Here is a 16,690-nt window from a genome sequence, read left to right as displayed (position 1 = left end):
AACATACTTTTTGCTGCTAAAAAGGGAATACTAGTTGATAGTGTGTAATTATTCTGTGGAACTCATTGCTCCAAAATAAAATTATGATGAAGAGCTTAATAGGATTTTTTTTAAAAAGGTTTAGATTATGGATGAAACTCAGGTACACTAGGATTACCTATTATATTATATTATATTCTTTTTACTGGGAGAGCTAGTGATTGCCCTTGTATTTAGGTTGTCATAACACTTGCCATTATAAAAGATTCTTGGAAAGTTTTTTTTTAGAAGCTTTAACGCTTCCAATCTTTGCAACAGGCCTTTGAAATTCACAGGGAAGTAAGTCCTCTGGTTAAAGAAGCAACTCTTCTTCAGTCTGTCAAATTCTGTTCACATTCTAATGAGAGAGGAAAAAGTCATTTTTCCCTCTCTTGTTTCAGTTCTTCAGGAAAAACTTTGTCATGATGTCAGACATGGAATTTCTAAGGTCAGGTCCATGCTACTGCCAAAGCAGCAGCATGCATTGCCCTGGGGAGGCCAGGAAGCTGTCAGAGCCATTGTAGTGTCAGGGTAAGTGGGAGAGAAGAACTGGGTTGAGGTGTCCCTGACCATCTCCATATTGCAGGTTCCTGTCCCTCTCATGGGGTAATAGTTTTCTACTGGTAGCTAATGTCCTGTAGTTCAAGTAGTAGAAGGCTCAGCTTTAGTGCTGAAGATTGAGGCTTCAAAACCTACCAATGATAAATGATGTGTGAGGTTTTCTCCCCAGAAATCTAGGAAATTATATACGGAATAAAGCTTTCAGTGTAGTTAGGTTGCAAAATCAAGCACTCAAAAGTTAGGAAATACTAGATTTGAGGTTGTCCAGGCAATCTTAATTCTGTCCCACTATGTTGTCTGCATTATGATATAGTTTTAATGACATGATCCCACGCTATTTTTTTTCCCCACAGTGTATCTGCACAAAATAGATGAATAAGGAGGCAGAATTAAGTTGTATGGGCAACTGTAAATTTGTCAGTTTCTAACCTTGAGTGCTTCAGCTTTCAGCTTGAATAACATTCTTTTAACATGCATTACATAACAAAAATAGTGTGTTGTAGTATAAACCCTCACTCAGTTCTTTGGAAGAAACTTCAGCTTTAAGTATATTATTCTTTAACTGTATACAATGGGTTTTCTTGCACCTTCCTGTAGTACAGGGTACTGTCAGAGATAGGACACAGGATTAGAGGGATCACTGGTCTAATGGTCTAATCCAGTGTGGCAATGAGTACTACATTATGTATTTTTTGGGGTGAGGAGAGAAGCAACAACAGAATATCAGGGCACTAGAAATGGACACCCTGCAGAAATAACACTGCTTTTCTCTCTTGGATAGATTCTTTTTGTCTTCTCTGCTCCTGGTCTCTGACTGTGTCACTAAAGACTGTCACTAAAGACTATGTACCATGATTGGTTTCCACTCTGTATCCTTAGTGACAGCTAACGTGTGCATTTACAGTTTGAGTCGGTTTCATTGCATGATGCCCAAGTTGCTATAGCACAAATAACTAATGAATCTTCCAGTAATCCAGCAGAGTTGACTAAGGGTGCTAGTATATGTCTCTGTGTTAAAGGCATTACGTATTTTGTGCCAATCTTACTTTATCTCAATAGGTACAAAGAATTTTACGTGAAAGATTTTGTCACCAGTGCCCTAATGGAAAACTGTTTGGGGTTCAACTTCAGTACAAGTGAGTAAGCAACTTCATAACTTTGTGGGCAGCTGCTTTAATATTTTGACCTCAGTTTAAACATAAATTCTGATTTGTACAGGGCCTGTTATGCCTTTGATCTTTTTTCTGTTAAGTAGTGATTTTAAAATGCACTTAAAAGAAGCAGCTTCTTAAAACTTCAGTAGAGCTTGAAACTCATTTCAACTTTGTTTTAAAATTAGATTATTAGAAAGACTTGCATTCCTGTTTTTCATGTGTATAAACTTCTAAAAGAAAATCACCTTCTGGGCTGAATTTTTCTCCTGTATGTTCAAGAAACTCCTACATTTTGTCCATTCCCATCCCTTCTCAGGTTGTTTATTTAAATGTTTGAATGTTTGTTAGTTTAAGTTCATCCAAAAGTTGAGAGACCTTGGTTTGTATCTTCTTCTCCCAGGTCTTCCTGCCTGGAGCCTTTCCTGCTTTGTCAGAACACTGCAAGGAGTTTCTGCTAGAACCTGCACACCCCTAGCAGTCTAGTTCCTGACTATTCTCCCCTTCATTGCAGCCTCCTGCTGTTCTTTATAGGGCAGTCACCCTGATCTTGCCTAGATGTGGCTTATTCTGTAATCAGGGTGGCTAGCTCCAGCCTTAAGGGGTGAGCGACCCTGTTACAGGAACCAATAATGAAACATTTGCTAGTATAAATTAGGACTCCAAAAAATAACATGGTGCGAGGTAAATAGTGGTGTCCCCCAGGGGTTTGTACTGGGCCAGTCCTATTCAACATATTCGTAAATGATCTGGAAAAAGGGATAAACAGTGAGGTGGGAAAATTTGCAGATGATACAAAACTACTCAAGATAATTAAGTCCCAGGCAGACTGCAAAGAGCTACAAAAGGATCTCTCAAAACTGGGTAACAAAATGGCAGATGAAATTTGATGCAAAGTAATGCACATTGAAAAACATAATCCCAACTATACATATAAAATGATGGGGTCTAATTAGCTACTACCACTCAAGAAAGAGATCTTGGAATCATTGTGGATAGCTCTCTGAAAACATTCACTCCATGTACAGTAGCAGTCAAAAAAGCAAACAGAATGTTAGGAATCATTAAAAAAGGGCTAGATTACAAGACAGAAAAATCATATTGCCTCTATAAATCAGTGGTTCACCCACATCTTGAATACTGCATGCTGATGTGGTTGCCCCATCTCAAAAAAGATATATTGGAATTGGAAAATGTTCAGAGAAGGGCAACAAAAATGATTTGGGGTATGGAACAGCTTCCATATGAGGAGAGATTAATAAGACTTTTCAGCTTGGAAAAGAGATGGCGAAGGGGAGATATGATAGAGGTCTACAAAATCATGACTGGTGTGGAGAAAATAAATAAGGAAGTGTTATTTACTCCTTCTCATAATACAAGAACTAGGGGTCACCAAATGAAATTAATAGGCAGCAGGTTTAAAACAAACAAAAGGAGGTATTTTTTCACACAATGCACAGTTAACCCATGGAACTCCTTGCCAGAGGATATTGTGCAGGCCAAGACTATATAACAGGGTTCAAAAAAGAACTAGGTAAGTTCATGGAGGATAGGTCCATCAATGGCTAATAACCAGGATGGGCAGGGATGGTGTCCCTAGCCTCTGTTTGCCAGAAGCTGGGAATGGGTGACGGGATGGATCACTTGATGATTACCTACTCTGTTCATTCCCTGTGGCACACCTGGCATTGGCCATGGTCAGAAGACAGGATACTGGGCTAGATGAATCTTTCATCTGACCCTGTATGGCTGATCTTATGTTGTTAACATTTATTGTCTTCCTCTTTTGATAATGAAGAATTTATTTTGAATATTGATCACTCATTGCTGAAAGACATCCAAGATTCTGTAAGAGTTACTTTTTTCTCTTTTCTTCCAAGTGTATTCTTCCCTCTCAATGGAAGATTGTTTCAGTTGTTAACAGTAACTCCCATTCTTTTCTCTTTTTTCCCCATTGTCAATGTAAGAAAATTAGTGTTCCTACTATAAAATGCATATTGTAACCGACTTTTAAAAAAAACGAATAAAACAAATGTTATGCTCGCATTCTTCACTGAATTAATTCAGTTTTTGGGGGAAATAAATGTAGAATATAAAACCTGATCCTCATTGTTACAAAAAAAATATCGTGTGGACCCCTTCCATATGTTTTTGGGGTCTTTAAAAAAAATTACCAATCGCAGGGGATGATCTCCACAGTAACAAAGGTGGCACTGATGTTGTTACGCTGTGGAGAGGCAACATGATGAAAAACTGGAAATCAGCAGGACAGTTTTCATTCCTCAGTTATGGCAGAGAACTGAAAAAGCCGTTGTGGTTACTAGAATCTCTCTACAACCATTTCAGTGTTTTACAGTAACACTTCAATGAATCACTTACATTATCTTAATATACAGTAAAGATACCCTAAAGGGAAATAGCTTTGCCTTAAGGAAGGACATCTAGAACTGACAGCTTAGTAGTTCAGTAATTGTTTAAATTTCTAACAAGAAGTATTTGTCTGAACTCCAAGTAACATTCCCATAACTCTAGATTGGTGTGAAGTTTGAGTAACACATTCATAAAAACCTGTGTGAAGAATTCATAGTTCCGTATTCGTACCAGAATAATATAGAATAAGTGTACCACTTTGTGATAAATGACTTCCTGTTTCTATTTAAATTCTAACATTCTATGCTAAATCAATTCACTTAAACTCTGAACACTATTCTAGCCATCTTTATTTTCTGTAATTTCATTGTAAACTTAAGTTCTGTCAAAGTTCACCTATGCTGTAGTTTAAACACCCTGAGTTTCAGTGAATGCATCAGAAGCTTAGTATGGGTAATCAGTTGGTTAAAATTATTTAGTCGGTGATTCCACATCTGTCCTCATGGTCTCTTAGCTGGCACATTTTGAAGCATTTTTTCTCTCTTCCTTTTGTTGTTGTAACACCATTTGTTTGTCAACCTGTTGCTGTTTAAAAGTCTTAATACTAATTGAGGTTAGTTCCTTTCCTATTTGAAGAAAGGAGCTAAGAACTAAATGTAATAGTTTTTCTCTGAAATTTGCCTTCCATGTATGGCATAGTGGTGCGTAACATGGTATTTAGAAGAACCAGTGATACTTTTTATAACACACATTTTTAATGTTTATGAAATCTGAGTCTAATCTTGGATTTTATTACATTTTGCACCCAGTGGATGTTACTGTGATTGCAGTTAACCGGCCATCCTGTGTTAGGCTTCTTTTTTTCTTATCTGAATTCTCTTCTACAGCTACAGCAAATACTCCTGTTCCTAAAGTTTTAACTTACTGTCATTGTCATTATAGACATCTACTGGAGCTGCTGAAACGAACCATTATCCATGGAGAAAGTAACTCTGCACTCATCATTGGACCCCGGGGATCAGGAAAGACTATGGTAAAAGCTCTTAGTACAAGTTGATGTAGGGTCAAATTGTACCCTGGTGTAAATGGGTGCAACTCCATCGGTGTCCCTGAAGTTACACCACAGCGGAGTTTGGCTTTTGATCACTTCCTGTCTTTGTGGGGTTTTATTTTTAAAGATATCTTGTTTTGCTAATGCTTTTTTTATGAGCATTTCAGGAGATGTATTAATGAGGCTGTTCAAAAGAAAAACCTTACTTAAATTTTTCTTTGTCTTTCTGAAATTATAATATTCAGATGTCTGTAGTTCAAATACAAGAATTTCATATTTCAGTCAGATTTTATGTGCAGTTTACAATAAAGCGTGTAACAGGAACGCTGCCTCCAGCCTGCCCCCTTGTGGTATAGGGTGGCTCTGCAAGCACCCCGCTTCAGTTTTTTCTCTCTGGGGTCTTGGAAATAATCCACCAAGCTTTCTTCTGGCTAATGGTACTCTTGGTTGGGCTGGTTTACTAACAAACAGTACAGAACACTCAGTGCCCAAAGTAAAGTCATCACTGTAACACAAGCTCATACTCACTCTGGCACCTTCATTCCAATCTGCCCTTTATCCAGCAGCCATTGCCAGCCCTTTCTAGCAGGAGTCCTTCCCTGTTCTTCAAACAGCCACTCCCACTCTATCCTTCCCTCCCCAGGAAGGATCCAAAAATCCTCCTTGATTTGTCTTCTCTCTGGCTCAGAGAGGCCATCAGGCAAACCCCCTCTTTTGCTCTCCCCTAGTATCTTGGTCTCCTGCAGGAGCCTTGCTACTCTGCAGCCTTCTCCATGCTCCCTTTGTTGAAGTGTATGTCTCTGTCCACCTGGGCTTCTTTCTTATCCCAGAGGCCTGATCGAACCACATGATCCCTCCCTTCTGTGGAAAGGTGAACTTGTATCAGAGCTGGGGCTGAGACCCATTTTCCTTTAAAAGTGCATCCACCCTGTGACAAAGTATAACAGATTCCTTGTGTGACTGGCAGGAAATTCTCTGAATGCTACACTGTCCCACCAGCAGAATGTACCAGCTCTTAGGCATTATAGGCTTCTCTTACCTCAAACTGTAGGCTCTTAATTCATCATAGTGAGGAACAGAGGTAACTTGTGCTGCTGCATTAGTGGTGTTTCTCTGATTTGGCTTTGAGTGGCTGCACTAATGTTTGACCTGCTACTCAACTGACTTTTCCCTTTTAAAAATTGAGGGTTTTTTCCTACCAAAAAATGGGAATTTGTCATTGGAAGCAGGTCCTGCTTTATGAAGTTTCGATTTGCTTTAACTGTTTTTCATTCTTGTCTGTGAAGCTCCCTGATGTCTGTATAAAATCTGTAACTCAGACTTGTTTCTACTGAAGTCATTGCAGCTCTACTTAGAGTTGTCAGTGTGGATCCCACTGTAGGCACGTGCACTGTGTGAGAGGCCATAATCTTTTTTGCTTATCCGTATCCACGTGGGCTGCATATGCACCTTGTGCTCCAATGCAAGGGCATAAAGGCAAAGTGGCCCTGACTCTCCCTCCATTCCCTCTTACTACCTGTGGTAGCAGTACGGAACCTGGATTGTGTCTGACCCATTTGGATTTTTGTCTAAGCTCCAGATTTATCTAAAACACTCATCACTACTTAGCTTACTTCATAAAGTTCCTCATTTTTTGGACATTCCAAAAAAGCCCAGACATGATGGGGGAAACCCTTTGCAGACCTGTTTGTGCACCCCTGTACAGCAGGACAAAGTTGTACAATGGTTAAAATATGGCAAACTGTAAGCCTTCAAAGTTTACATCCTGCTCTGTGTTACTGTCTAATGCCCTGCTGAACACAATCTGTCCCTCTTCTGCCTTGGGGAAGCTCTTATCCCCAGTGAACGCTTCTTTTCCTTGTGCTCTCAGAAATCAAGGGACACAAGGCTCAAATTGCATCTCTTGGAACAATCCACTGAAGGTAGCCTCAGATCTAGAGGAAGAAATGTCATCCTGTCTGGAACCTAGGAGGCTTTCCTCTGATAGTGCACCAGAAACTAGGTACACCTCCAGTTTCAGCAGGGAGAAGAGATCAAAGAAAGCAGTTGAATCAGCACAAGGAATCATGGCACCGTTGGATATGTTCTCTATACTAATGACATCAATGCTGTTGTCTTTATTGCTGGCTCTAGGACAGTGACCCAAAACACTCTCCGCATCAGGTATGTGCGCAGAGCTGCGTTTGCAGTAGTGCTTGACGTAACGTCCTCCTCAGAAGGAGGACTTAGTCCAAGGGTGGTAGTTCAAGGCCATTCAGCTTCAGAGATGGTAACAGAGCACCAGCACCCAGTAAGGTCAGAGACTTGGGCTTTGGTACCAGCACTGACTGAGGAACCACTCCAGATGCAGGGGTTTGCCTTTGAAGATCCACCTTTACTTTTCTTCCTGGCACTAACATCATTACTACTGAGCTTCATAGGAACTGTGCCTGATGGCATTGCTTATCCTAGAGGTGTTCTACCCCTGATCAGACCATTCTAGTCTCTTTTTAGGAGGGGACTCTGATGGAGACAGGAGAGATGAAACACCTCTAGGACAAGCAAGGGTGCCCATTACTATTGCTCTTATAAGACTGGTAGTGGATGGGTTACCCACAATCTGGCCAACACCAGTACAATATGCCATTGTGGCCCTATTGGCCTTGATGACTATTGCTATCTCACTGGTCCCAGAGTTGTGCCCCATCACATATCTCCATGAGGAGGAGGTGATTACCAGTTCTCCTTGGCGTCAGTAGGCCCCCTTTGCCAGAACCAGAAGAGCAGCTGGGTATGCTGCCAGAACAAGCCTGGGGGAGACACACCAGCTTCCCTCCCCTCCCCAAGAATCTTCTTCCTCCCCCAATGAGGCAGTCACTGTGGATACCTTGGATATTGAAACTATTCAGTTCAAGAGAATATTTGTGAACTATTTGACATCTTAAGTTCTGCTGTTCCACAAGAATAGTCCTATCCATCAGTAAGGGTTTGATGGAGCCTACGATGGAATATTTGGCATGCACTGGCCTTGCCCCCCCTCAACCTCATGCAAAGAAGAGGTGCAAATACCACCTAAGGTGGTTGAGCAGTTGTGTGTGCACCCTATACCAGGGTGCTTGTTGTCAGCAGTACAAAAAAACCCAGTCAGCTCAAGGACAAGGATCTGAGAAAAATTGACCTTTTTGGCAAGAAGACAAACTTGTTTCACGTTACAAATTATCAAGCACTATGAAGTGCACATTCCTTGTATGGGAAAGGATGACCCCATTACTCTCAACTCCCACAGAACTGCATGGTTCTTTGAGATGATGTCACTGTGGATCCCATGACCTTCCCTCCAACCCTGCTTTGAGTCCTCAGCTAACTTGTGCTTTGAATTGTGAGGGATCTGTTGGAGAGTTGCAGCCACTCCATCCTTTATGCCCTTGCACATGAGCATAAAAAGGCACAGGGTGCGTGGATGTCCTTGACAGACTGCTATGCAAAAAAACTCCAGCCTCATGCATGTGAGGTGCATGCTCACCTGCAGTGGCACCTAAACTGATGACAACATCGCAAAAAAAAGCTACTTTAGGTAGCATAAGTAACTGTTGATTTGTTAACCTACACATATAATACACTAATTATGGCTCCTCTGTTGGGATCAGGATCTGTTATGAGCCTAATTTAAGTGTGTAAGCAACTTCCATTACCTGTAAAATGCTGACATAATGGACTAGAGTATGGTGATTCTGGTTATAGGACTTGATTAGAGTACATACTTAATAGGTGCTTTTCCTGTACTGTATATCATGTCACCTTGTTCATAGGGAGCCTTTAGTCAGAGTACGTTGAGTAACACTTAAGTGGTTGCTATGTACATGCATTTACAGTTTTACCAAACTGAATAACAAAGCTTAAAAGGCTATATTATATATTTGTTATAAACTGTGTGTAACCTTTCAGCTAAAAAAATTACCTTTTTGTAATATAAAAATTGTCTCAAACTGGTAAGCTATAAAATAGCTGAAGAATTTTCATAATTGTAACATTAAAAAAAATTGGTATGGTTAACAACTAAAGTACCTTTTTTTAAAGCCCTTTAAGAGATGGCTTTGTGATGGAGACATTGACAAACATTTCGCTACATAAAAGTGCTTGTACCAACATTTCGATGGTTTTGTCTACTGCACTTTTTGAAGTGCTAAATAGTAGTATTCTTCCAATATCATTGGGCTCTCACTCTTCAGAATTGAAAGTATGCTAATGTTGCCAGTACAAAAACTCTGCATAGAGCAGCCCTAAAATAGAGATCATACCCACAAAGCAGACCGTGTGAAGGACAGACTGAGATTGTTGACCTGAATTTGATGGGTTAGTGATTATGGCTCGCCACTGATCGCAACCGACCAGAAGATTTATAGGTTCTTATCCAATTCAGACTACAGAGTTTAAGAACTCAGAGAGTTCTATATTGGGAGAGGATTCTCGGGGTGCTTGGCAAGAACAAGTACACTGAGGACAATACCAAATTGATAAAACCTTTATTGAAATTAACATAAAAATAAGAAATGCAATTAAATTTATAACTGCAAAACAGTAAAAATTCTGACACTCCTGGTGGTACCATCTCTATTATAAGTACCTTAACCTAACGTACTCATACCATTCCTTGAGGACCTGGGAATAGGAGATAAAGGACCAGCCTCACTCCTGGCATGCCCGATGATGCGATGGTGCTGGCTTCCCCAGTGTTTAGGAATGTTGAGTAGTTGTACAATACTGCATAAGCTGAGCTGATAGCGTGAAAGAAGATAGGATAGATAGACAGAGCTTAGAATTTAGAAGAGCGGAACTTATCCCTAAAGCTATCCCTAAAGACTGACTATTGAATCTCTCTTACAGGGTATTATAGGATCCTGACCTATGTAATTCAGGCTCAACGTACTATACCCAATCTTATTTCCATACCCTAAGAAATTTATGGGTACCCTTCTCCTATAGGTTAGTGGATTATGACACTTCCTTTCTAAATATATTAATAAGGATTATCTCATTCCAAAACTGCCAGCCTAGGCTCTCTTGATGACCTCCAAGTTGTGGTGTACCCTGCAGTTACCAACCGGTTGAAGAAGTCAGATAAACATGTGATGCGATGTGGATAGTTCCTCCCTTTGGTTCCCCGAAGTTCAGGGACCATTCTTATCTGTGCCAAAGGTTGCCAGCTTTTATGCTGACATAACTGATCATAGTTTTTGCTATATTGCAGATCTTACAAGCCTGTAGGCTTCTTGCATTTTAACAAAACTTCTCATTAGGAAATACATGCCTCAACATATCCTAAATTCCAAGGAATTAATACTAATAAAAAATAAGAATTAAATGGATTAATTTCAGAAAAGAAATATATTAATTGATACTGCTGGCTGGATTAGTAGGAGATAATAGTTAGCAAATAATCCTATGGGCTACAAGATGGAGGAAAGGGATACAACATGTAAGCAGAGTGATCATAGTGGTGACAGACAAATGTCTAAATTATGTGTCTTGGGGCTTTCTACAATTAAAGACTCTAAAGTCTTCTCTTCCTCACCACAACAATTTCCAGCTTCAGTGTTCTTATGATCCTTTTCCCAGTATATGACCCATTTTGGCTATGTAAGTGAGCAGTTAATTCATAAGACAAATGAAATGTGTAAGTGTATTTAATTAGCTTCTTGAAGGTGAAAGGGAAGAAGTGGGTTTTCAGGAGAGCAATACTAGTGGAGAGGAAGTTGGATTTATGTTTAAAAGGAACTAATGATGTTGGATAGAGGAGGCAATGGGGGAGGAGAAGTAATGAATAAATATCAAATTCATACTAGAATCTAAAAATACTTACGTTTAAGGTCAGTTCTTGCCAAGGGCTGTGTAGAAAACTGAGAGCACAGATAAGTCTTTAAAATGGTGACTTTTTAAAAAAGTTGTTCTTTGGAACTATCAAGTTATGCACATTGTTGATTTATGTCATTGTATGCTGCTGTTAACTTTGTGCACCCTTTCCTGTCTTAGTGTGTAAGATGCAACGTGTGTGTGTGTGAGAGATGTCTTTAATAACATTTTCCACTCTTCAAGGTAAGGACCTTAACTACTTTTGTGTCTTGTACAGCATCAAGCACAATGGGGCCCAATCCTCATTGGGGCCTTTGGGTGCTACTGAAATCTACTAAATGAAAATGCTAGAGCTACCATTTTAGAATCTTTTAAAAGGCTTTTTTGCATTATTGGATTTTTATGTGCAGCTACAAAATAGTCTGCATGTTGTAACTTGAAAATTATTGGGAATACTTTTATATTCTGTTCTCACAAAGAACTGATACTACTCCTCCTCCTCCTCCTCCTCCACTTAACTCATGAAACATGGAAATAACAAAAGTTTTAGAATTTTGAATTTAGCCACAGTATCTGTCATCTTTCCTGCCAGCAACATGCTTCTCATGAAGTTTCATTCATGCCACAAAGTTCTGGATCCTTGCATTTCCTTTTTTAAAGATAGGAGTGATGAGCCCATATAGAAGGGTTTCATTGATCTGATTTGAAAGACTGATTTGAAAAACCTGAACAAAACATTTTTTGGAAAGTGTTTTTCCTCTACGGACGCAAATGCTAGATGTCAAGAATGTAGTTAATACAGGAAGTACTCATGTTCTTTTGAGTATCCTCAACCCAAACTAATAAAGGTTGATTCGATCAGTCACAAAGCAGTATCTTCAATTTTAGTAGATGTTTGATCCTCTTGTTTTATTTGCAGTTTCTTCTTCTTACTGTTTTTAATACTGGAGGTATTTTAATGTGAATTACGTTATTTTTTTCTAGTTATTAAATTATGTCTTAAAAGAGCTCATGGAAGTAAAGCAAGTGAGAGAGAACCTCTTGCAAGTTCATCTAAATGGCAAGTTATATTGCATTCTTTTAAATTAAAAATACTATATATTTGCTTTTTGTAGTGGGTTTTCACTTACTGTAAATCTAAACTAATAGTGCCTTTAAAGATGTTTCAGAATATCTGCTCTCATAAAAATCTTTGCCTGCTATCCATTGTTTAGTTATGAAAGATAGATTGTCTGAAGCAACATTTCAAGAGGTGTACAAGTAGTCTTACTTCAAAAATAATATAAAGTCCCACTTCGGGAAAAAGTTCCTGGAATAAGTCTCTTCGCTGGTGGCATAATGGTGTGACAACTGGGGTGTAGAATGAGCGAAGGAGGTAATTTAGTGTTTGATGTGTAATCACCACTTTCTTTTAGGGCTCTTACAGACAAATGATAAAATAGCACTCAAGGAGATCACGAGACAACTACAAATGGAAAATGTGGTTGGAGACAAAGTTTTTGTGAGTATGAACTTCTTGCTGCTCTTTTAGGCACCGCTTAAAAAAAAAAAAAGAGCATTACAAGACTTAAACAAAAGATCTCCCGTCAGAAAAATAACCACACCAAATAAGTAACTTTTCCATATATTGACCAGACTAAAATGAATAGATTTGAGCCTTACTGCAAAACTGATGGACTGTCTCACTCTTCACATAATTATCTTTTCAGAATTTATAAATGATTTTGAATACTACTGATATGAGATTTATGGAATTAGAAGAACAATGTTAACCTGTTAAGGCCCTTGTAAAGTATTTCCTAAGTCCGTCTGTCTTGACAGTAGAAAATACCAGACAGTACTTATGAATGTACAGTCAATGTCACCATGCCTGTTGTCGATCACACTTGAGAAAGTCAATTTCAGGTCAGACTGACAAAAACTGGGTAGACGCTACCACACTGGTGGTTTATTCTGTAATCCAGATTTAACCAAACCTGCAACAAATGTGGCTTCTGGATCACTAAACCAGCTTAATATAGATCCACAGGGCATCTCCTGAGGCCTTCCAGCCTATGTTGCTACCCAGACAAACTGGACTTCTTTGGTGAAGGGTTATTAAAACCAAAAATCACCCCACATTAGCTTCTTTGAGTCCCAGGGGGCCAGTCATTTACCCAGGTCAATAGATGCTCAGGACCTTACACAAAAAATAATGCTGTAGCCAGTACTTAGTAAACTAAGAAAAGGAGTTATTAAAAGGTTAAGGCATGTAAAACACTTTACAGTTGGATTGAAGTACACAATTCAAATTGTTTGTAGGAATGTTAAGTCTGCTAGTCATCTCCCTCCCCCCACCCCCACACACAAACCTGGCTCTGTTACAGGTCAGGCAGTTCCCTGGAGTATATGCTCTGCCATCCTTCCATCTGAATTGTAGATTTTGGCTTATACCTTTGCCTACCTGCTTTCTGAGGTGTTTTCAGGGATGAGTCCAGATGCCTTTGTTTACAGCTCCTTTGTTACTTCTAAAGAGCTAACCTGTGGGCATTTCTCATACCCACAACATGTTTGAGTTAGACACCGAGCAAAATTTCATAACTCCATACATAATGTCGATATACACCTTATAACAAGATAATAGTATTCAGCAGGTTATAACTTTTTTTTCAGTGATGCCTCACAAGGCATACTTTGTATAAGATTTATCACCACTTTCAGTGATGACCATAGTAGTGTAGATGTCACCTTCCCCTTTAGACAGTATTACCATATATTTATATGCAATGTTGAGTGTAATTTTTATGAAGTTAACTTGTTTTTCTGAAAAAATCTTTTTTTAATCAGAAATTTTAACTATTTCATCACAAAATAGTGAAAAGACCCTCTTAAAACTTGCTTGAAATATCTAACTATATAGATGAGGCAAAGAGTTCTAGTGGAATTCAAAATTGATAGTTCCAAATGTATTGCTACTAATAGACTGGAGCATCTGGATAACATCAGCTACAATAGGTATTTCTTTACAAATAAAGGATTGATCAATAACGTACTAAGTATTTTAAATATGTTGTTCAACTAGCAATATTTTTAGAAGTATTAGTCTGAAGCATGTTAAACTGTAGTTTATTACTTCTTCCTAGTAAGCTTGGCTTTAAAATCTGAATTGGATAATGAGGACAGTGGGTATGAGGTCTGCCAGGTGCCTTAGAGGAGAAAAAAGTCCCTTATCTTCTGACTTTAAGGGAGACAAGATTGAGTAAGTGGTAGATTCCTGACTTTTAAGCTAGTATTTGTAGGGTTTCAATATGGTTAAAACTTAGCTAGGTGGGCACCAACTTTAAAAAGATTTAGCCTAAATATTAGAAAGTGCTTTCTAACTATAAGGATAGTTGTATTCTGGAATAGGTTACCAAGGGGTGTTGTGGAATCCCCCCTCACTGGAGATTTTTAAGAACAGATTAGACAAACACCTGTTCAGGATGGTCTAGTTATACTTGATTCTGCCTCAGCACAGGGGAATGAACTAAATGATCTTTGAGGACCTTCCTACCCTACATTGATATATTTTATATCTTTCTTTCCTTTAGGGTAGTTTTGCTGAAAACCTTGCATTTCTTCTTGAAGCTTTAAAGAAAGGTAAATATTTTGTATAAGACTTTAAACCCCCGGTGAGTTTTAACAAACTTTCACCCAAATGCTGTAGAGAAATCAAAGATTACCTCACGCTCTAGACAAGTGGTCTCCAATCCTTTTTAAGCCCAAGATAACTTTTTGAATCTAAGGGCAACCCAGGATCTACCCTGTCCCTTCCCCAAAGCCCTGCCCTGCTCACTCCACCCTCCCTCACTTTCACTGGGCTGGGGTAGGTGGTTGTGGTTCGGGAGGGGGTACGGGGCTCTGGGCTTGGGCCAAGGAGTTTGGTGTGTGGGAGGGGGCTCTGGGCTGAGCCTGGGGCAGGGGGTTGGGCTACAGGAGGGGGTCCGGGGCGCTAGCTCTGGGAGGAGGTTAGGGTGCAGGAGGGGGTACGGGGTGCTAGCTCTGGGAGGGGGATCAGGGCAGGAGCAGAGTGTTGGGATTCAGGAGGGGGGTTGGGGTGCTGGCTCCAGGAGGGGGTTGGGGCGCAGCCTCCTGCTGGGCAACACTTCCTTTCGGCAGCTCCCAGTGGGCGGCAGGCACAGCGAGGCGAAGGCAGGCTCCCTGCCTATCCGGCCCCACACCGCTCCCGGAAGGGGCCAGTGTGGTCCATGCGCTGCACCTCTCTGCAAGCACTGCCCCCACAGCTTTCCTAGCCAATGGGAGCTGCGGGGGCAGTGCTTGCAGGCAGGAGCAGTGCGTGGAGGGAGACCCCTGCTTTTCCCCCTCACCCCCGGCTGGGGGGCTGCACTGGCGGCTTCTGGGGGCAGCGTGGGGCCAGAGTAGGCAGGGAGTTTGCCTTAGCGGTAGCTATACTACACCACCGGAGATCGCGATCAACTGGGAGATCCTCTAGGATCAACCAGTCGGTGACCACTGCTCTGGACCATAGTACAAGACACTTCTGCATGAGAATGAACCTTGGTTGCAAAATGGGTAGAGTGAACGGTCGTGTGGTCATATCAAGCATTGTGATGTTTGAATCAAATGCTTAAGCTTAATTTACAGGAGCAGCACTAAAGACTTCTTTCTACTGTTCATGGAATGGCTAAGGATGGCAGGTTTAAAAAAAAAAAATCTGAAAATAGTATTGAACTTTTTTCTGTTGCTTTTAAACAGTTACTGTTTGGTTTTTTTTTTTTTTTGGTCTCATTCATACCACCTTCCCCCAGCAAAATGCAGTCAGATTTTTGCAGGTTTTATTGTTCATTCTACCAAAAGCAAATATTTGCTATGCATTCAGGTGTAGAATGCAGTGGTGGATGTGCATGTAGATTTTTGCAATGCTGTTATCAAGTCTGTTTGCCCATGATGAGAATTGATATAGCCTTCTTAAAATATTAAAATGATAAATGGGCGTCTTAACTGTCTGTTGTTTTCACTGTTTATTTGTAACCAAAAAATATCTTGACAAGCTAGTTTAACCTCTGCAGTATTTTAAGCTAAATAATCATCATCAACCATGGCATGTAGCAAATACACATGAGATGGGGGTCTTATGAATTAGCAAAGATTCTATAAACAGGTTAAAACTTGAGGGCACACTAGAACAAAAGTGCTGCAAAGGTAAGAAGTCTAATAGTTGTGTACTTACCAGTTCAGTAATATACTGTTTTAATTCCTGTCTTAGGTAACCGAGATAGCAGTTGTCCAGTGCTCTTTATACTGGATGAATTTGACCTCTTTGTTCATCACAAGAACCAGACATTACTGTACAATCTTTTTGATATATCCCAGTCAGCACAGACTCCGGTAACAGTTATTGGACTTACATGTAGACAAGTAAGAAGTTTTTTTCTTTTCTGTTTTATAGAGCTTATGTTTCTGACAACTGTAATGTTTCATATTCTTTTCATATTTTTATTCTTAAGAGTCATGTCTTAAGGAGACAATTCTGCTAACTTCGGAAACTTCTCCCCCTGACCTAGCGTTGTTATATTGGCTTACTTTAAAAATTGATTCTAGTACAGATACAAATTAAGTGACACAAAATAGTAAATATTCAGAGCAAATGGGAACAGAAGTAGGAAAACAGGAATATGCTCCAGTAACCTCTCTTACTAAGAAAATGAAGGAGGTTCTTTCAGATTTAATA

General features: G+C 39.8%; 1 protein-coding gene across 11 annotated transcripts in view; it reads left to right on the top strand.

Annotated features, from left to right (window-relative positions):
- The window catches only part of ORC4 (origin recognition complex subunit 4), an 86,475-nt gene that overhangs the window by 27,888 nt on the left and 41,897 nt on the right, over positions 1 to 16,690 (top strand). For 6 of the 11 annotated variants that reach the window (XR_012154238.2, XR_012154235.1, XR_012154236.1 and 3 more), the window contains 6 exons: positions 1,639 to 1,715; positions 5,043 to 5,133; positions 11,965 to 12,040; positions 12,396 to 12,481; positions 14,550 to 14,598; positions 16,226 to 16,377. Coding sequence is in view for 2 of the 11 variants with exons in the window: in XM_073305436.1 (XP_073161537.1) it covers positions 1,639 to 1,715; positions 5,043 to 5,133; positions 11,965 to 12,040; positions 12,396 to 12,481; positions 14,550 to 14,598; positions 16,226 to 16,377 (531 nt within the window). In the remaining 9 variants the exon portion in view is untranslated. Of the gene's footprint in view, positions 1 to 1,638; positions 1,716 to 5,042; positions 5,134 to 11,160; positions 11,224 to 11,964; positions 12,041 to 12,395; positions 12,482 to 14,549; positions 14,599 to 16,225; positions 16,378 to 16,690 lie in introns of all 11 variants that reach the window. The other 5 variants (XR_012154242.1, XR_012154239.1, XR_012154240.1 and 2 more) reach the window with 2 other exon arrangements.

Source organism: Lepidochelys kempii, chromosome 11, assembly GCF_965140285.1.
Source record: "Lepidochelys kempii isolate rLepKem1 chromosome 11, rLepKem1.hap1, whole genome shotgun sequence".
NCBI classification, from domain to species: Eukaryota; Metazoa; Chordata; order Testudines; family Cheloniidae; genus Lepidochelys; species Lepidochelys kempii.
This window is presented reverse-complemented; position numbering and strand designations above follow the sequence as displayed.